Genomic DNA, 21,882 nt, shown 5'->3' with positions numbered 1-21,882 from the left:
AATGCTTTTAAAATTAACTGACTTTTAAAATACAAAGTCAGTGCTCTAAGGTCTAGTACCAACACTTTCCAAGACATAATACCTGGGGAACTATTTCTCGTTTCTTTCCAGAGGCACAGATATTTTAAGTATGTACTAGGTTGCAAAATGGACAATAGCAGGCACCATGTCTTGCTCACAATGGCACTGCTACCTTCTAGCACCCTGCCTGGGCACCTGGCAGGCACACATTAAGTATTTGGTGAATAATTAATTTGTGAATAAACAAAATATACAAATTAAAAGGCATCATACAACACACCCTTTGGCTTCTGATCTGTAGACTAAGATCACTGCTTTCCTCATAAGAACAATCCACTTCTTTTAAAAAAAATCTATTTCTTAAAAAAAACTAACCCACATCTATTTTTAAAACATCCATCTGATGAGTCAGACAACAAATCTCTGAGGATAATGATTTAGTAATATACCAACAGTAAGAGATAATCATTATCATAGTAAGTAATAGTGTTATAGACTGATTTATGTTCTCTCCAAATCCCTACGTTGAAGCCCTAACCCCCAGTACCTCCAAATGTGACTGTTTTTGAAGATAAGGCCTTTATAGAGGCAATTAAGTTAAAACAAGGTCATTAGGGTGGCCCTAATCTAATTTGAATGGTGACCTTATAATGAGGAGGAGGTTGGGACACACAGAGAGATACCAGGGCAGCTTGTACATAGATGACCACTAAAGAGGCCACAAGAGGGTGGTTGTCTGCAAACCCAGGAGAAGCCACAGAGGAAATCAACTGCAGATTCTCTGATCTTGGACTTATAGGTTCCATCCCTGAGAAAGGAAGTTTCTGTTGTTTAAGCCACTCAGTCCATAGTATTTTGTTACAGCAGCCTTGGTAAACCAATACAGTAAGTAACTACTATTATTGAGTAAGTAAAACACACTATGCTGGGTATTTTTTTAAGGGAGATTTATCAGGAGATGGGTCACCGTGGGGTCAAAGATGGAACTGAGTCTCGGTGGGGAATCAGGTCCAAGTAAATATTTCTATTGAAGCACTTCCAAAAAACCAGGGAGCTGGGCTACATTTAGCAGGGCTAACATTAACCAAATGCCTTCTCCTGCATGCCAGTCACTGTGGTAGAAGTACTAGGTCCTGGGATATAAAATGTGTTAAGTAAGACTTGCTGAAGTCCTCTAGTAGGAGACAAATTCAAGTAAGCACACAATCCTAATGCTGTGACTGCAGTAGTGGTAACTGATTTTTATTGAGAGTAGCTAACATTTACCTAGGACCCTTCTAAGGTTTTTGGGGGATGTGGGTTTTTTTTTCCTTTTTGAAGATATTATGTTAAAAAATAATTTAAAGAAAAGGTTTGAATTAAAAATTTTTAAAGATTTTATTTATTTATTCATGAGAGACACACAGAGAGAGGCAGAGACACAAGGCAGAGGGAAAAGCAGGCTCCCTGCAGGGAGCCCTATGTGGTACTCGATCCCAGAACCCTGGAATCACCACTCAAGGCAGACAGAGCCTAAGGCAGACACTCAACCACTGAGCCTTCCAGGCATCCCAGGTTTAAATTAATTTAAGCAATGGTTTCCAACACAGAAACCACCTAAATTCTTCTAATTCTACTGGGAATAAAATCTTATAATTTCCTGTATTAAGATCACTGCTAAAAATACAAATGTCTTAATACATCATTCATCATAAACTTAACTCATTCTAATTGTACCATATAATATTACAACATTTAATCTGAACTCTTAAAGTACAAATAAATAAAAAATAACATAATAACATTTAAAACTGTATCTGAAGGCAGATAGCACCGCCTTCAGCCCAGGGCCTGATCCTGGAGACCCGAGATGGAGTCCCACACTGGGCTTCCTGCATGGAGCCTGCTTCTCCCTCAGCCTGTGTCTCTGCCTGTCTCTGCCTCTCTCTCTCTCTCTCTCATAAATAAATAAATAAAATCTTTAAAAAATAAATAAAATAAAACTGTATCTGGGGGGGCCCCCTGGAGGGCTCAGCTGGTTGGACATCTGCCTTCATTCAGGTCATGAGCCCGTGGTTCTGTGATTGAGCCCAGCATTGGGCTCCCTGCTCAATGGGGAGTTTGCTTCTCCCTCTCCCTCTCCTCCCACTTGTGCTCTCTCTTACTCTGTCTCTCTCAAAAAAATAAAATCTTTTAAAAAATAAATAAAACTGTATCTAGTCAATAAATATCACTTAGAGCAAGTGAGAAAATAAGAAAGAAAACCTCTGATATCCTCTAAATGACACCGATTTCTAGTATTAAAATTTTACAACATGACAAAAATAATATTCTGAATTTATACCATGGTATGATGATAGCTAAGTTGAAATTACCACAAAAGTATACAGCATATTATTCTTAAATTATTTCAATTATTTTGTTAAAGCTGTGGAAACTTTCTTCAATCAAATTTTTACAAGTCGATAAAAACAAAACTGAAAACAAACGCTGAGGTGCCTAAATTAGAGTAGACGTGAGCTTTAAAAGTAAAGCCTGGAGCTTTATCTCTCTGCTCCCTTACCCTTACCCCAACTACAAGGCTGCCTCTTAGAATACTGACAGTCCACCAAAGCAGTTTGAAAAGCACGATGCTAAAGGGATTGTAGCTCACAAAAGATTGTGGAAATACCAAACGAACCACTTACAATACAATGAGGATGAAGATATGCAATGCTCTTTAACTTTAGAAGAAATGCTCAAGAGTTCTTTCTTCCCTCTATTTTACAAGGATTTACTGAGCAAAGACTTTGTCATGCCTGGTGAAGAAATGAGTTACAGTCTAGTGAAAAGAGAAAACAAACTAACAAAAAGAAACACCTTATAATTTTCTATAAGTGCTATGAAAGAAAATAAACTGGGGCGGACTGTAAGAGAAAAAAGGAAATGAGTGGTGGGGAAATATCTTTTCTTCCTTCTCAGAGGTAGATTTAATAAATGGAAGGGAGAGAAGACCGATAAGATGTGCCAAAAATAGATGGCATATCCTTTTTTCTTTTTAATTTTTTATTATAGAAAATTTTCAAAAGTAAATAAAATAGAATAGTAAAACAGACCCTCCCCCATGTATCAACATCCACTCTCAGTCTATCTCATTTATTCAACATTCATACCCACTCCTCCCATCTCACCCCTGGATTATTTTTAAATAAATCCTAGACTGATATGATTTCACCTGTAAATATTTCAGTATATATCTCTAAAATATAGGATCTCTTTTCTCTGACCACATGGAAATAGCAATCAATGACAATAAATTATCTCAAGACTCACATGTTTAAAAAAATGTTTTTATTAAGTATTTCATTATAATTCCAGTATAGTTAACATACAGTGTTATATTAGTTTCAGGTGTACAATATAGTGATTCAACAATTCTATACATTACTCGGTGTTCATCAAGGTAAGTGTACTCTAATCCCCATAACCTATTTTCCCCATCTCCAATCTACCTCCCCTCTGGTAACCATCAGTTTGTTCTCTATAGTTAAGAGTCTGTTTCTTCGTTTGGCTCTCTCTTTTTCCCCTTTGCTTATTTGTTTTGTTTCTTAAATTCCACATGAGTGAAATCATATGGTACTTGTCCTTCTCTGCCTGACTTACTTCACTTAGCATTATACTCTCTCGCTCCATCCATGTTGGTGCAAACAGCAAGATTCCATTTTTTTTTAATGACTGTATTCCTCTCTCACACCAATACACATTCCACGTCTTCTCTATCCATTAATCTATTGATGGACACTTGGGCTGCTTACATAATTTGGATATTGTAAATGACATTGCAATAAACAGAGGAATGCAAGCATCCCTTTGAATAAATGTTTTTGCATTTTGGGGCAATAGTGTGATTACTAGATGGTAGGGTAGTTCTATTTTTAACTTTTTGAGGAACCACCATACTGTTTTCTACAATGGCTGCACCAGTTTGTATTCCCACCAACAGTTTTTTCTCCACATTCTCACCAACAGTTGTTGTTTCCTGTGTTGTTGATTTTAGCCATCCTGACAGGTATAAGGTGGTATATCTCACTGTAGTTTTGATTTGCATTTCCCTGATCATGAGTGATGTTGGGCAATCTTTTTTGTGTGTCTGTTGGCCATCTGGATGTCTTCTTTGGAGAAATGATTGTTCAGGTCTTCTGCCCAACTTTTAATTGGGTTATTTGTTTTTTGGGTGTTGTATCAGTTCTTTATATATTTTTGATATATTAATCTTTATCAGATATATGATTTGCAAATATCTTTTCCCATTAAGTAGGTTGCCTTTTAGTATTGTTGATTGCTTCCTTCACTGTGCAGAAACTTTTTATTTTGATGTAGTCCCAATAGATTACTTTGGCTTTTATATCTCTTGCCTCGAGAGACAGAGAAAAATGATGCTTTAGCCAATGTTAGAGAAATTAGTGCCTGTGCCCTCTTTAAGGAATTTTATGGTTTCAGATCTCACATCTAGGTCTTCAATCCATTTTGAGTTTATTTTGTGTATACTGAAAGAACATGGTCCAGTTTCCCCAACATCATTTGCTGAAGAGACTTTTTCCCATTACATATCCATTCCTTCTCTGACAAAGATTAACTAACCATATAATATTGTGGGCTCATTTCTAGGTTTTTCTATTCTACTTCATGTTTAAAAATGAATTATATTTAATTAATGTATTTATCTGAGAAAGAGAGTGAGAGACAATGCACAAACTAGAAGGGCAGAGGAAGAAGGACAAGCAGACTCCACAGTGAGCACGGAGCCTGGCACAGGGCTTGATCTCACAACCCTGAAATCATGACTTGAGCTGAAATCAAGAGTTGGACATTTAACCAAGCCACCCAGGCGGCCCTAAAAATTAAACAATATATTTCTAAACAATCTAGGAATAAAAGAAAAAAAATCACAAAACTGAAAATATTCTGTACTAAATGATAATGAAAATACAATGTAATAAAACTTCAGAATGAAAGTAGAATACAGCTTGGAGGGAAATTTATAGTTTAATTGTTTATTGAAAAGAATAATTTAGGGCAGCCCGGATGACTCAGCGGTTTAGTGCCACCTTCAGCCCAGGGCCTGATCCTGGAGACCCCGGGATACAGTCCCACGTCAGGCTCCCTGTATGGAGCCTGCTTCTCCCTCTGCCTGTGTCTCTGCCCCTCCCCCCCATCTCTCATGAATAAATAAATAAAATCTTAAAAAAAAAAAAAAAGAAACGAATAATTTAAAATCAATGACCTAAAGTTCTACCTTAAGAAGATAAAAAAGAACCGTAAGCCAAGAATAGAAGGAAAAAAATAATAATAAAGATTTAAGAGCAGAGATCAATGATAGAGACAGAAAACACAAATTACTAACCTGCAATAAATAGGACATCATTACAGAAGTTACAGATGTGAAAAGATTAATGAAATATTATGAACAATTTTGTGCTAATAAATTCAACAACTTAAACGAAATAGACAAATTCCATAAAAAATACAATATATCAAACACAGGATGAAATATAAAATCTGAAGAGCTCTTTATCTATTAAGTAAATAATATTGGTTGGTGAATTCTATCAAACATTTAAGGAAGAAAAACTACTATTCTTACAGAAATTGTCAGGGGATGCCTACATTCTGACAATTGGGAATGCCTAGTGTGTTTCATGAGGGCAGCATAATCTTGATACCAAAGACAAAGATATTACAGTAAAGATAATTATAGACCAACATCCTTCAAACTCATACTTAAAACCCCTTAATAACACACTAGTAAATCAAATCTAACAATATATAACCAAGTAGGGATTATTTTGAGAATGCAAAATTGGATAAACATTAAAAATCAATGTAGCCTATCAATGTAACAGAATAAAAGAGAACTATAGGATCATTTCAGTACACACAGAAAAAAGCATCCAATAAAATCTGATACCACTTATGAAAAAACTAGAAGGAACCTCCTTAGTCTGACTGATGCCATCTATAAAAAAACGTAGAGCTGGCATTTTACCTAATAGTTAAACACTGAAAACACTTTCCCATGACTGGGAACAAGTCAAAGACCTTCATCGTCATTATCTTCAACATTTTTTTTTTAAGATTTTATTTACTTGAGAGAGAAAGAGAGAGAGAGAGAGAAAGAGAACACATGCATATAACCAAGGGGAGAGGCAGGCAGAGGGAGAAGAAGAAGAAGAAGAAGGGGAGAAGAAGCAGGATCCCCAATGAGCAAGGACTTGATCCTAGAACCCTGGGATCATGACCTGAGCTGAAGGCAGACGCTTAACCGACTGAGCCACCCAGGCACTCCTACCCTTCAACATTATATGAAGGCCCAGCCAGTGCAATAAGAAATAAAAATTAAGAAGTGGAAAACAGTAAACTATTCCAAATCACATGACATAATTTTTTATGTAGAAAATCTGCATATATCACCTAAATCTACCAGTGAATTTAGACATACAACATATATGAAATGTGTAATATTTTAAAAATTGTTTCCTTTTTTAAGGTTCTATTTCTAAATATAGAAGCAAACAAATAGGAAATAAAATTTTTTAAATAATCCCATTTACAATAGCGCCAGAACGCATGAAGTCCCTAGACATGAATTTAACAGAAGGTATGCAAAATCTCTACAACTAAAAACTACAAAACATTGTTGAGAAAAATTAAAGAAAATCTTTAGAAATAGAAAGTATATCTTTTTAGATTCATGGTTTGGATGCTTCAAAATTATTAAGATATCAATTTTCCCTGAACTGATCCAAACTATAATCCCAGTAGGCATATTTTAGAAGTAAAAATTGACTAGCTGATTCAAAAATTTATATGATAATGCAAAGGACCTAAAATAGCCCAAACAATCCTGAAATAGAAGTATAAGGCTGATGGCCTTCAAATCTTGCTGTAAAGCTGGAGTGACCGCAGACTGGCGTAAAGATGGACAAAGAGATGGAACAGAATAGAGACCAAAAATAGTCCATACTTACATAGTCATTTAAGTTTTTACAAAGGTGCCAAACAAATTCAATGAGGAAGAATCTTTTTTAAAAAATGATCCCACAATTGTACACTTACATAGGGTGAAGTGGGGGAGAAGCTCTAACCTAACATTACACCCATACAAACAAAACTGAATTAAGTATAACATAAACTAAAAAGTAAAACCAAAATTACCCAGCTTTTAGAAGAAAACATGAGAAAATTTCTTCACAATCAATAAGTAAAGATTTCTTCAGCCAGACACAGAAATTAATAGTCATAAAAAGGAAAAATTAGTAAATTTCATTAAAAATAAAAATTTCTGCTCCTTTTAGGTTAGAAGAGCTATAATCAAACACATTAAAAATAAGTTTTCATATTTCTTTCTGTGCTTAATTGCATTTACAGTTATCAACATATACATGAAGAATGTCTGTTCCTAAAATGAAGAGTTGTTAGTTTTTAAAATATTTTGTTGAAATTTAATAAACAGAGATAAGCACACACACCGTAAGTGCACAGCTCAGTGAGTTCTCACACAATAAGCCTATATAACCAGACCCAGAACAAAATCAAGAAACAGAACATTACTAGAATCCTGCAAGTTCCCTTGTTTCCCCTTTCTGTCACTCCCTGACCCCTCCAAAGGTGATCTCTAACAGGACATCTAATATCACTAACCACGGTGTGATGGATTTTAATTCTTTAAAAGTAACTAGAATATGTAGAACTGTAGATGTTGAAGAACTGAAAAGGTACAGATATCCTTCCTCTAGATTCAAGAGCAATAAAAATCTATCAATTACATGAAATACAATTTCCAACATGGCATACCTTTGGTTAAGAAAGAACGCTCTCCACCTCACCTCTACTCTGCCCTCATGTAAGTAATTCTTACGTATCTTCCAAAACATGCAACCTTCTTTGATTCTCTTGCTTAGATGTAGATCACATTCTTATTCTCACACACTTTTATCACTGTGATCGGTATATTATTATTAAAAAATTGATTAGTGTTTTTTTTCCTCATCGGTGTGTAAATATTTAAGGCCAGGGATCCTCACTTGTTCTGTTTTTCTTACTTTTACCTACTCTACTTCCCATCAATATGACACACAACAAATGGCTACTAAGTGAAAACCCAACAGCACAGATTCTGTTAAACAGGTAAAATTATTTAAATTAATATATTAATTAATTCAATCAAAAAAGCCTATGATCTGTGGATAGATACAAGGGCTAAAAGCCACAAAAGCAAAGATTATAATATATATTCTAGAATATTTTGATTATAACCAGAAAAGATAAATTTGGATCCATAGTGTTACAACAGTAAAAACTGAAGTAATATCTCATGGAAGCAATACTCTGTTTAAATGTGTGAATAATTATTTAGTAATGCATTAACATGAATATTTTCCTTTGGAATCAAAATGAAATTCCACAGCTACCACATGGAAAGCTGTTTCCAAAAGAAAACAGCATGTATTTTTACATATTCAAATGAACAAACAAATACAATGAAAATCAAATAATACAATCTCATTTTAAGTAATGACATAATCTCATCTTATTAAAATAGAAATATTAATTTTAATGAACTACATATAGGTTCATACAAATTTACTTTTATTGCACCTAATGAAATAATAACTGGACCCTTCATATTCAGTGACATTTATTGGCAAAATATACATTTATATAAACAACTAAGATTGACTTACTCCCAAATAAATGATTTATAGATATTTTGATAGAACTATATACCACCTTTACTTCTCTTAGGAAACAAATATATTTTTCCATAGTCAATATGAAAAATATTTACCAACTTTCAATTAATGTGTATATGTGACAAATACAATTCAGAGACTTACACAGTTGACACTCGTAAGTCAATTGATAATAATGATTATAAAAAGAACTTCACTTACTGCTATTTCTCTACATGCCGACATAGAGATCCCAGTTCCTTCTATTTGTTTTAAAGCATAGTCTTTATCATCTTTCCTGTAAAAACAAAGTTATTTTAATATACAGACAAAACTAAATTTATGTGCATTTTTAATACATAAGTAACATTTAATACATTTCAGATGTTTTTCATATGTAATCATATGGGGAAAGTATTTATTTAAGGAAAAACGTTTTTAGATAATCTAGTTCAATTCCACTATTTGATGAAGAAAGTTAGATTCAAAGTAATAAAAAGAATTGTTCAAGGCTCCATGGTTTGGGAAGTCAAAGATTCAGAAATAGGTTCTTTCTGCTCTAACATGTACACATTTCCTTACTACATATGCTCATGTGTGTATTATACACTATGCACTGAACACAAATACACACACACAAACACACACACACAGAGCTTAGTTTCTAAAATCCATTCAGATATTGGTGGGTCAAAAAAAAAAAAAAGAAAGAAAGAAATGCATTACTATAGTACAAAATGGTTATAATTTCAAACATGTTATAGTCCTCATATCCCCCAAATACCTTTGATGAGAGTCGCTCAACATGTGTTTATTGAGCACTTACTATGTATTCAGAACTGTGCTCGGTACTGGGATAGAGCACTGTTCCTTCTACAGAGCTTTCTGTGTCTGCTGGCCTGGACAGATAAATAACTAACACACAGTTTGGTAAGTGCTATGATAGGGCAAGTGCAAACCACAGAGGATACTCAATGGTTACTCTAGTGGAGGATCTAAGCAAAAACTTCTCAAAACAAACACCGTAACACCATTCAAATGAAGCCTAAACAGCAATTCTCAAACTTTTTTTTTTAATTTTTTATTTATTTATGATAGTCACAGAGAGAGAGAGAGAGAGAGGCAGAGACACAGGCAGAGGGAGAAGCAGGCTCCATGCACCGGGAGCCCGACGTGGGATTCGATCCCGGGTCTCCAGGATCGTGCCCTGGGCCAAAGGCAGGCGCCAAACCACTGCGCCACCCAGGGATCCCTCAAACTTTTTTGATTCAGGATCCCTTTACTCTTTTAGATATTACTGAACACCCTCAAGAGTTTTTATTTGTTGTATCTATTACTATTTACCCTATTATATCTTTTAAATGAGAACTTTTAAAAACATAGAATGCAAAAGCATGTATCTATTAGCCACCAGAGCAATGACCTCATCACGTTATGATATCTTTGGGAAAAAACCCACTGTACATTCATGAGACAATGAGAAAAGGAAATACCATTGACCCTTGAACAACATGGGTTTGAATTGCATGGTCCACTTAATACGTAGATTTTTTTTTTTATAAATACAATTCAGTATTATAAATGTATTTTATGATTCTAATATTTTTCAAGCTTACTTTATTATAAGAATACAGTATATAACTCATGTGACATACAAAATATGTATTAATCTACTGTTTATGTTATCTGTAAGGCTATTAGTAGTTAAGTTCTCGGGAAGTAAAAGTTATATGTGAATTTTAGACTGTAGTCATAGTAGTGGGCTGTCAATACTCCCCCAACCCCCACACTATTCAAGGGTCAACTGTAATATCATAGCACTACTATGAAAAGTATCAACTTTATGGACCTTCTGAAAGATTGTGGGGTAACTAGCGGTTCCCAGATCAGATTCAAGAACTGCTGGTGTTTGTGTTTGTGTGTGTGTGTGTGCGTGTGTGTGTGTGTGAGTGAGAGAGAGAGAGAGAGAGAGAGAGAGAGAGAGAGAGAGATGAGTTTAGGGGGAAACACAATGTGAAAACAAATGAGGTGAGAGAAATCATTTGAGGGAGAAGAGACACAGAAAACAATGAGGCATGTGGCTGACGACGTTAATTAGGAATCAGAACATAAAAGTCTTTTTTACTCCAAGAATAACAGGAAGCACTCCATTAAAGATTTCTTTAAAAAGAAAATATTAGTTATATTTCGTTTGAAAAAAAGTATCTTTGGTTGCCTTTTGAATGCTTAAGGGGAGTAGCCAGTTAAAGGCAGAGGCAGAGAAGCCAGTTAAAAGTAAGCAGCATTAAAATTACTCAGGTTGAGAGATGATGGCGGTAGCTGTAGAATGGTGGTTGTCCCACAGGGCAGACAGACTGGAACAATATATGTTAGAACCAAGAGCACTTGGTGACTGGATATTGGGCAGAAGAAGGAGTCAAAGAAAATGATTTCTGCCCCAGCAACCGGTTAACGGCAATATTACTACCTGAAATAAAAAGCAGCAAGAAGAAACGATCTGAGGGAACAAGAACACAAAAGTCTGTTTTGTATAGGTTAAGTCTGCAATACATATGAGACACCTAAATGAGGATGGCAAGCTGAATAAACACGTGTAAAGCTCAAGAAAAAGCTGAAGACACGGATTTACTATAATTAGCATATACACGGCAATCAAAGCCATGAGAGCAAAGTGACACCAAAAAGGAGGACCGTCAAAAAAAAAAAAAAAAAAAAAAAAAAAGATTTTGAAAAAGGGCAGAATAGTAAATAGTATCAAAAGGTGCAGAGAAGGCTAGTAAGGTGAGGACGGAGAAGTGTTCACTGAATTTAGCAATGATGAAGTCACCAGAGAGTAGACTAGGCAAAAATAGTTGGGAGTGATGTTGTGGCAGAGTCTATTGCAGAAGGCTGAGGAATGACTGGGGCATAAAAGCAAACTAAGACAATAGGTGTAGGTATTTGAAGGGGAAAAAGTACAACAGTAACTGGAATCATACACAAGGTTAAAGAATTACTATTTTTTTTAAGATGGAAGAGACTTGAATAGGCTAAGCATTGACAGGAAGAACCCAGAGAAATGGAGCTGCTGCTACAAGAGAGAGAGAGACGTAAAAAATTAGGAAAGCAAAGACTGAAATGCTGGAGGAAAATTAGATAGGGCTAGAAGGAGAAATGCTTTTTGGAAGAGTTCTCATCTAGATGGACTTCCTATTTTCCTGATGTTGGAAATTAGGTCATATACTAAAAGTAAGGGCAAAGGTGGTAAAGTTCAAGATCTGAACAGAGTAAAAGAAGGTTTGGTTGAATAACTCATATAAAACCAATTCATTTAAGTTCATTTAATACTACATTATCTTAAATTATTAAGACTCACATAGCTTTATCTTTGTTTCTACAACATATTTACACCAAATCCTTAGCTGTGGAAAAAAATCCCAATACCAACATTATTTCTCTGAAAAAAGATTTGTTGTACCACAACCAGCTTTACAATATATTTTCTAGTAAAGCACCATGGGTACTCATTATTTTAAAACTACATTAAGTGAATCTATGCTTAATGTTCACTAAGTCTGAATGATTTCTGAAAAAGTTAAAAAAAAAAAAAGTTAAAGAGGGTGACACAAAAATAAAATGAAGTCGAGGGGCACCTGCATGGCTCAGTCAGCTGAGCAACTCATTCCTGGTTTTAGCTAAGGTCCTGATCTTAGGGTCATGAGAATGAGCCCTGAGTGGGGTTCCACAGTCAGTGGGAGGTTTGCTTGAAATTGCCTCTCCCTCTTCTTCTGCCCCTCCCCCTGTTCTCACACATTCTCTCTCTCAAAAGAAATAAATCTTTAAAAACAAATAAATAAAATGAAGTCAGGGTCAGAATAAGTCTATTAGACACTTTTACGTGCATGTTACTGATTTAATCAGATGGTGAACCCAGGAGCGTAAGAGACTGTTTATATGTATTATCTGAGGATAGCATCCTAGATCTGAGCGCCCTAAGGAGAAAGAGAGTGGTGGGGAAAAAAATATTAAACCAAAGGCTTACCCATTTACCTACTTCCTTAACAATGACCCTGAATTTCTCTTACTTAATAATAGCCAAGTTGCTATATGCAAATGTCTTCTCAATGAACTGAAAAATTCTAATCTGCATAGTCCTCTCCCTCATCCCAAGCAATTGTATGTCTTATATTTTATAAACGTAAATGATGAGAAAGAAAGGTGAAATGGGAGAATAAAAAAGATGTTTGATTAGCGAAAAGGCAACCTCCTCTTGAAAATCACTGAATATAATTACCATCATAATATAATAATGCCCTGTGATTTATAATACACATTTACTTATATATCCATCCACACAGTCACTTTTTAGTAAAAAGGCACATTGGAGAGGAAAAGGATTTGTTCCCTAGTTTCAGTCATGATCCAGTTGAAGAAGGTAGACTGTATAAATAAATAATTGCAATATAGTGTTCTAAGTGCTATAAATAGAGAGGATGAACAACTATAGCTTGAAGGGTTGAAGCAAGATGAAAGCAAGCTTCAGAAACAGGCTTCATAAGCAGAGATTCTTAAGACTTCAGAAGTTTGTCAGGAAAGGAGGGAGGAGCTGGGGAGATAAATCAGTAGTTAGAGCAGACATCCCAGAAAGTAGGAACAACATGTACAAAAATACAGAAGCATGGGGAAGGTGAGACATACTCAGGGAACAGCAGAGAGTAGCAGTAGCAATTTAACATCATGAAACATGCTGACAGCCCTGAGGACAGATGTGATTTTAGAAACAGGCAGAAGTAAGATGGGAGGGGGTCTTCTAGGTCAGCTGTCTCCATAGAGGGGGATAGAATATATGTGATAGCTTCACTTCAGGGAGAGTAGAAAACATATGAGAAGAAAATATTACATTAGAAAAATAATAAATAAAGCTGAGGAAAAGTGTGTTATGTGAGAAAACCAAAAGAAGAGAAAAGGATGGAACCATGATGAACACTTGCCTTTAATCATCAGGAGGAGTAAGTCAATTATATAAAATGGCTGTAAAGTAGTCAAAAAAAATGAGCAGTGTTTTGGTAAAATAGAGTATTGAACATACGTTATGAAATTTCACTTCCCTCCTAAAGCCCTGCTAAAACTATGGTAAAGAAATGTTTTAAAGATAGAAACTCATATGGATAAAAAATGGAAAGGCAGTGGCATAAAATTTTGGAAACTCCAAAGTAAGTGGACAGACACTAATTGATTGAGAGGATCCAAGAAAACTAACTCAGAAGCTGACAGTGAAGAAAGATGAGAACAAATTAGATGTACACAGCAAAATCCTCCAAAAGTAGCAAACGAAGAAGATATCTCTGGAAGTAGAACTGGTTGGATGGAAGATAAAATTGAAGAGATATTCTAGAAAATAGAACAATAAAGTAAGAAAAACATGAAAGAAAAACAGAAAAATTAGACAACCAGTCCATGAAATCCAATATACAAATAATTAAGAGTTCCAGAAAGAAAGAAAAGAGAAAAGAAAGAAAATTTATAAAGTAATTCAAGGAAACTTCCTAAACTGAATGACAGGGTTTATAAAACCGAAAGGGTCCAATGAGTTCCCATCACAAACAGCTGAAAATAAGCCATCCAGACACAATATTTAGACATTTCAGAAAAGTTGAGATGAGTAGATTTTACAAGCTTCCAGTGGAGATAGGGGAACAGGTCACTTAGAAATAGTAAATATTACTCAGCTATGACAGAAGGAAATCCTGTCATTTTGTGACATGGATGAACCTGAGGACATTAAGCTAAGTGAGAGAAATCAGAGAAAGACAAATACTGTATGGTATCACTTACATGTGGAATTCCAAAACTCATAAAAACAAAGTACAGGGTGGTTACCAGGGTCTGAGCTCAGTGGAGAGACTTGTTTAAAGGTACAAACTTGCAACCAGCAGACAAAAATGTCCTGGAGACCCAATGTACAGCACAGTGATTATAGACAACAACACTGTATTATACACTTCAAAGTTACTAAAAGACTATATCTTAATTTTCCCCACCAAAAAAAGAAATGATAATTATGTGACATGACAGAAGTGTTAGCTACATTACAGTGGTAATCATATTGCAATGTATATATTTTATCAGTCAAGTTGTACACCTTCAACTTACACAATGCTATATGTAAATTATATCTCAATAAAACTAAATTTTAAAAAAGGATCAGAAATCAGGATATCTGTGGACTTCTCAATAGCAGAAGTTAGAAGTTCTAATCTAACTGGATTACATGAAATCATGAATATTGATTACAGTGTCAATAGATGTGGTTTGGAGTTTAAGAGTCTGTTCTGGAAAATTATACTGTCAGCTGCAATGACAGGAAAATATTATGGAGTAGTCAGCCAGATCAAGGAGCTTGAGCCAGAATATAAATCAGTGCACTGCTTCCTTCATGGAAAAAGTCATGCTTTAGGGGGGAGAAAAAAAAGAAAAAGAAAGAAACCACTGAACTAATCACTATTTAGTTATGTAGTTAAAATTGTGAATTACATAAAATCTAATGTGTTAAAGATGTAATTATCTTTATTATGCAATAATTTGGAAGCAGATCATAAGCAACTATCATTGAATGCTACAGTTTGATGGTTACTGTGGGGAAAACGTCTGGGAGGATACCAGACTACACACAGCATGGAATCTTAGTGATTGTGCAAGACAATAAGTTTACCCGGCCAAATGCTATAGAGATGTGAACTCAACAACCTAACTTGCTTTAGTGTGACATCTTAGGTATTTTTAATAATCTTAACATTTCCAATTCGGGAAAGAATGCTCTTAAATATGTATCATTGGGCCATAACTATAGTTTAAATCATTTTTAATAAAATCTACTTTAAAAAGATTAAAGGTCCTAATAATTACTGTTCCTATTGCTACAGGAGTTTCAAATATTCCTTAGAACTACTTTTTACCTTTAGATACCCTAAGGTTCATGTATTATTATCATTTAAAATTCTTGATTTTATCTTTTGTGAACTTAAGTCCCAAAATCAAAATAATAAAACTGATGGTATCTTTTACACTTAAAATAACTTTGGATTTCCTATTCTGAAAACTCAATCTCTAAATTGATTTGACAAATCCAAAAGAAGTTCAATCTTTATAGATTAAATGCAAATAAAATATATTCATGTATGTGTGTATATATATTAAACATATTTATATGAAAAACTGATACAATAACTTTCAATTTCATTTTTGTTTCTAGGTTTTAATATCCTTATCAATCAGGAACAGGCACAGCACCCTTGATGGTAGAAATCAAGGAGGCTTGCAGGTTGGTTAAAGTCCTCACAGTTCACAATACATTCTAGCTCTGTGGGTAATCACAGAATCCTTATAAATTAATTGTGTATAATATATATATATGTCAATAGAGAAGCCGTTCTCTGCCATTCTAATAATTCAGGTTAACATAATAATTTTCCAGAACTATTCAATCTTCTCTTCTTTTGCTAGATACTTAATCAGCTCCACATGCTCTTAGATTAGGTGACTGGCTATTTTTGCAGCATCGTTAGGGGAAAACTGCATGTGAACCCCCATGGAAATGACCTTGCCATATTCTGTTGACAACTAAAATAGCAGTAAAACTCCTTCAATGCACAGCTCTCAATTACAGTGATATAACACATCCTCAAATTACTGGAAGACCATCCCAGCCAGAGATCTCACACTGAGGATTCCTAAGAATCCTCTAGAAGATGATTCTAGAGATAGCTTCTATCCAGGACCCACGGAACAAGATCTAAATGGCCAGAACCAAAGACAGGCTGAAATCTGCATGCTCTCATTTTCCCCTCCAGTCTCTTTTCTATCTTCTATGCTGGTTTATATTTCTGAATTGTTAACAGAGACCTATTATGTCAATAACAATACCCATAATACTGCTCTTTGTATCCCTAGTTACTTTTTGTATGAATCCAATTCCTGGCTACAATTTGCTCATGATTTCACTAAAATATGCAAACAAACTAATTACTAAGATTGTAGCCACCTTCTTTTGGGTGCAACTCAGCTCACTCTGGTTCCTGGGCAATCATACTCAACTACTAAGCAACTCCTGAAATAGTAAACTCAAAATAAACAGGACAGGCAGCCCCTGGGATGTCAAACCTAGGAAAGTTTCTGTCTACACATTTGAGACTTGGCTTTTTGCTTAGAAACAGATTACTTAACAATCTTTCTTAATCTTCCCAAAATGTCATATTTTTCTGAGCACTACTCTACAAAGAGTAAAGTTACTATGGTCATTGCATCTTGACTTCAAGAACTGTATCTTGGCATAGTCACTTATAATCATTTTTCTTCTCCTTAATAATCATGGTCGAAGAAACAAGCAACACTAAGACCAGAAATTAATGCATAGTATTTTTCTCCCAAATGGTTGGTCTTTCCTATTTCACATATCCACTAATTTATTCCGATTTGGCCCTAAATATTTATTTTCTTAAAAGTACTATTATATCAGGCATGTGAATATACCCAAATGTTTCTTAAATGTTCATATATTATACTCCACTTATTACTGTCAATAAATATTCAAGATTCATGTTATTAAGATACCGTAAAAATGTCTTTTTGTCCCTCAATCTACACTCTACCCTGTCAACAATACTCTGCAAGTGAAAAGAATGTTATGAATGCTCACTGTTGAACAAATAAAATGGATGGGATCTGAAGTCATTACATTACAGCTCGGTTTCTCACATGCAGAGTCTTAATTCTATCATTAGTAACACAGTGTTAAACCTGAATTTATAAAGAAAAATCTGGCCACAAAAGTTTTTCTACATAAGTTAATAAATATCTACCCTCTCATTCTTGCATTCTATTTTTGTTTTCAGTATTTTTAAAGATTAATATTTAACATTATTTAATGCTTCTCATTTAAACTGGTGAAAACATAAAGGGAAGGTAACCCTTGTGTACTATTACTAAGAGTATAAACTGGCACAAACATTTTAGAAAGCAATCTGGAATAGTGATATTAAGTATGTGTACTTCCTACACCAGCAATTCCTCTCCTGACTGTATACCACAGGAAGGGTTTCAGATAGCTACAAAAAATGACATAGTTATAGAAGCAAATAGAGGTATACTAAGTGTGCATCAATGGGAACAGAGAAGTAATAACACATGGTGTATGCACATATTGAGAATATACGGTAAAAAGCAATGAATGGGGTTTATGTATAGTTAAGTAGAAACAGATAATTTTTAAAGGAATGAGAATTATACCAGAGTTTTTTACATAAAAACTTATAACCAGGGCACCTGGGTGGCTCAGTGGTTGAGCATCTGCCTTTGGCTTAGGTCATGATCCTGAGGTCCTGGAATCAAGTCGCACAACAGGCTCCCCAAAGAGAGTCTGCTTATGTCTCTGCTTCTCTGTCTCACATGAATAAATAAAATCTTAAAAAAAAAAAACATAACCATACATAAACAATATTTTCAGGGATTTAAGTATGTTATAAGATATTTAGATTGAAATAGGGGATGAAAGGATAAAATTGAAAAAATAAGATTGGGAGCTGATTATACTGGGAAAAGAGAATGGGGCCGAAATAGGAGAATGAAAAATAAAGAATACAGAGTCTTGCACAGATTGACAATGACAGTATGCCATGTATCAACCAATATATTTTTTTCTTTTATTAATGAGAGAGAAAAAGAGAGATGCAGAGACGCAGGCAGAGGGAGAAGCAGGCTCCGTGCAGGGAGCCCGATATGGGACTTGATCCCGGGACTCCAGGATCAGGCCCTGGGCTGAAGGTGGTGCTAAATGGCTGAGCCACCCGGGGTGCCCCCAACCAGTATTTTCAATTCAATTGCATGTACAAAAACCAAGAAACAACCAGTTAAATGGAACTATCCCTACTCAAGTACAAAAATAGGATTTCCTAAAAGTCTGGGGGAAAAAAATTATAGTGGGAGAAGAGTTAAATTTGGTATAAGCCAAAGATAAAAAATATTATGAAAATTTCAACAGAATTACATAGATATTTGACAGTATTAAACAATAAAATTTAAGATGTGATTAGACTAAACTTAAGGACGATCACACATCAGCACACACTGAAGGGTCAATGCAAGGCAAGAAGGGTAATTGGGAAGTTATTGTCAATAATCTAAAAGTCGAATAACAAGTGCCCAAACTAAAATTTTGCTAGTTTCAATACATTAACAGGAGTAAAATTAGGGAGTAATAAACTCACTTTGCCTAATGCAGTCCTACATACAGGCACAGTGCTTCCACAGGAGTTAAAAACTGGCAAGAAGAAACCTGCCTCTTACCTGTTTCCTTCCACCCACTGTTCCAACACCAATTACACATAAGGTAGAAATGGATAGAGTCTCATTGTAATTAGGTAAATACATATCCTCTTACCAGAAACAGGGGCCACATAGAGTAATAAAATATGCAGAATATTTCTGAGTGGATGAAAGGTGAAGGGGAGGTTATCAGCTGCCAGTGAGTCTCTCCTCACAAAGCAGGTTCCTGCCAGACTAGAGAAGTTTAAGTCCTGCAGCAATATTAACATTAACCTGTTATATCTGACACTTTCATAGCATTCTATTAAAAATTACTCTATTAGTAGATTTATAAGCCCTGGGTTTTCTTAGTTCTTGGGCAAACTCAGTGTTAATCTAAGGGGAAAAAGCAGAATCATTTCCCAGGAGTGGGACCTATATATCTTTGCCTCCAACTTTCCAAAATACCAGAAAGCCCTTTCTCCACAAGTGAATATATTCAATAAATGCAACTTCTGCAGGCAGACAAAGAATGGGATTCCTAGAAGAATATGATAATATGTACCAAGCACTTTCCATAGCCAAGTACTACATTAAGCATTTGAAATAAATGTTAAAAGTCCATGCCACACATGCACTGGATTTATACAAAATATGATTTTACATGTATGTAGTTATGTATAGTTATGCATAACCACATACTTTCTCTGCAAAAATATTTATAAACATACATAAGCACATTTCAAAAACATATTTATGTATGTGTACATAAATACAAATACACATGTACACTTATATGTCTGCACATATACATAGAGATATACAGATATGCATCTAAATATATACACACAGAAGAAGAAATCATTTTTAGGATAAATAAGTTACTGACTGCCACAGTATTGTTTTAACTCAGATAGTAATGAGAAGAATTTTATAGGTGGCTTACAAAAAATAAAGTATCAATTATGTAGTTTATATTGCTTATGACACAGATTGTCCTTTATTTGCAAGCACTGTTTAATAATGACATCACAATGCATTATCAGTATCCCAATTTACACAAAAGGAAACAAAGAATCTGAGTCACAAGGCTAGAGAGCAGCACATCAGGACCTCGAATCCATGCAGTCTGATTCCTAAAGCATGATTCCACACACTATATTAGCTCTGTTCAGGAAATTATGACTACCAACTCTTTTACAAATTGCTTCCAGGTAAAACACTCTTAGGCATTTTCCACCACAGCAATAAATGGGTCATATGTAAATGAACAAATCTCCTCTACCTACGTGAGCTAATAAACAGATTATTTTTGCTTTTTACTTACACACACACATTCAAATTCCCGCCTAATAACTCATATGGCAAAGCACAGATAACGAGCTATCAGAAACTCTTCATTTAAAGCTGCTGTTATTATATAAGCAAGGAGGACGAAAAGATCTTAAAACAAAAGACTACCTGAAGTTTAAAGTTTTATGTGTAGCATTCACAGATCTACGATCTTTTAATTTATTACATAAAACTAAAAAATAGCAAAGAAGTAAAAAAAATGTAAACTGTGTATAAATAAAACTGTGTATGATTTAGCAAATTATATACTTGAGCGATTTGAAGCTAAGAGACAAGACACAAAAGACTATATAAAAGAGGGAAAACACGATTATCAGAATTAGATTAATCACAAAATGTAAATAAAGTTAGTGGGGAAAACCAATTTCCAACTCACAAAATGAGAGGTACAAATTTAGATTCTAATAAACTCTTAACATCTCCTACATGTTAGATAAGCTTTGCTACAACAGATAAATTGATTCTTTACACCTTTAAAGAGCTAAATACTTCTAAATGACACATCACATGAAATAGTTCATAACATTTTGTGAAATAATCTGTATCGTGTAACATGTCCGCTGATACAATTTCTGTAATTAATCACCTATAAAATTGTTCTTGAATTAGACATCTGGAGAAAAGATCAATTGTGAGAAGACAGTTATCTGATTATAATGAAAAGTGAATATATTTTTATGACTGCAGACCAAATATAGCAGGCACTAATGCAATGACAAATTTTCTCATACTACATACACATCACTGCACTTGCAAGACTTAGCTTGGTGACTCTATGAATAACTGCTGTCTTCATTCGCACTACTATAAAGTCCTAAGATGAAAATATAACATATACTTTATAAATCTGACATCAAAGAATGAGAATACCTGCATGAAGGCCAATTTTACAATTATAAATCTATTCTGAGTCTGAAGCAGTGATCTAGATATGAAACAGACTTATAAGGAGCTATAAACACATAAGCTATTTCATCCTAGTAACCCAATTTTCCAAAACATAGTAGCCATAGCTTTAGAGTTAACTTGGATTCTAACGTTTGATTTCTTTAACATGAATTAAAAGGGGATCCCTGGGTGGCTCAGCAGTTTAGCGCCTGCCTTTGGCCCAGAGTGCGATCCTGGAGTCCTGGGATCGAGTCCCACATCAGGCTCCTGGCATGGAGCCTGCTTCTTCCTCCTCCTGTGTCTCTGCCTCTCTCTCTCTCTCTCTCTCTCATAAATAAATAAATAAATAAATAAATAAATAAATAAATAAATAAATAAATAATAAAATCTTTAAAAAATAAATATTAAGATGAATTAAAAGCAAAAGTATTTAAATTGACAATGTTTACAGAAACTTGGAAATGTTCTTTGGCTTGTATTTCCGCGTTATATTTCTCAGAAGAGATCTATCTATACTGACAGTTATATGTAGAAAGTCTAAGATAAAATTACCTCAGATTTATCTCCAAAATGAAATGTGAGATAAGGAAAAAATAAATAAATAAATATCTGGTGAATAAGAGGTTAAGGTGATGGACACATAAAACCATCA

The 21,882-nt window shown here is 34.6% G+C and overlaps 1 protein-coding gene across 5 annotated transcripts in view; it reads right to left on the bottom strand.

Annotated features, from left to right (window-relative positions):
- Positions 1–21,882, bottom strand: part of CDK8 (cyclin dependent kinase 8) — a 111,555-nt gene that overhangs the window by 50,037 nt on the left and 39,636 nt on the right. For 4 of the 5 annotated variants that reach the window (XM_025996687.2, XM_025996688.2, XM_072719846.1 and 1 more), the window contains exon 2: positions 8,934–9,009. The exons of the other annotated variant lie outside the window; for it this stretch is intronic. In XM_025996687.2, the coding sequence (XP_025852472.1) occupies positions 8,934–9,009 (76 nt within the window). The remainder of the gene's footprint in view (positions 1–8,933; positions 9,010–21,882) is intronic. 5 annotated transcript variants of the gene reach the window in all.

Source organism: Vulpes vulpes, chromosome 9, assembly GCF_048418805.1.
Source record: "Vulpes vulpes isolate BD-2025 chromosome 9, VulVul3, whole genome shotgun sequence".
In the NCBI taxonomy this organism is placed as follows: domain Eukaryota; kingdom Metazoa; phylum Chordata; class Mammalia; order Carnivora; family Canidae; genus Vulpes; species Vulpes vulpes.
Note: the sequence above shows the minus strand (reverse complement) of the source record. Positions and strands in the feature narration are given on the sequence as shown.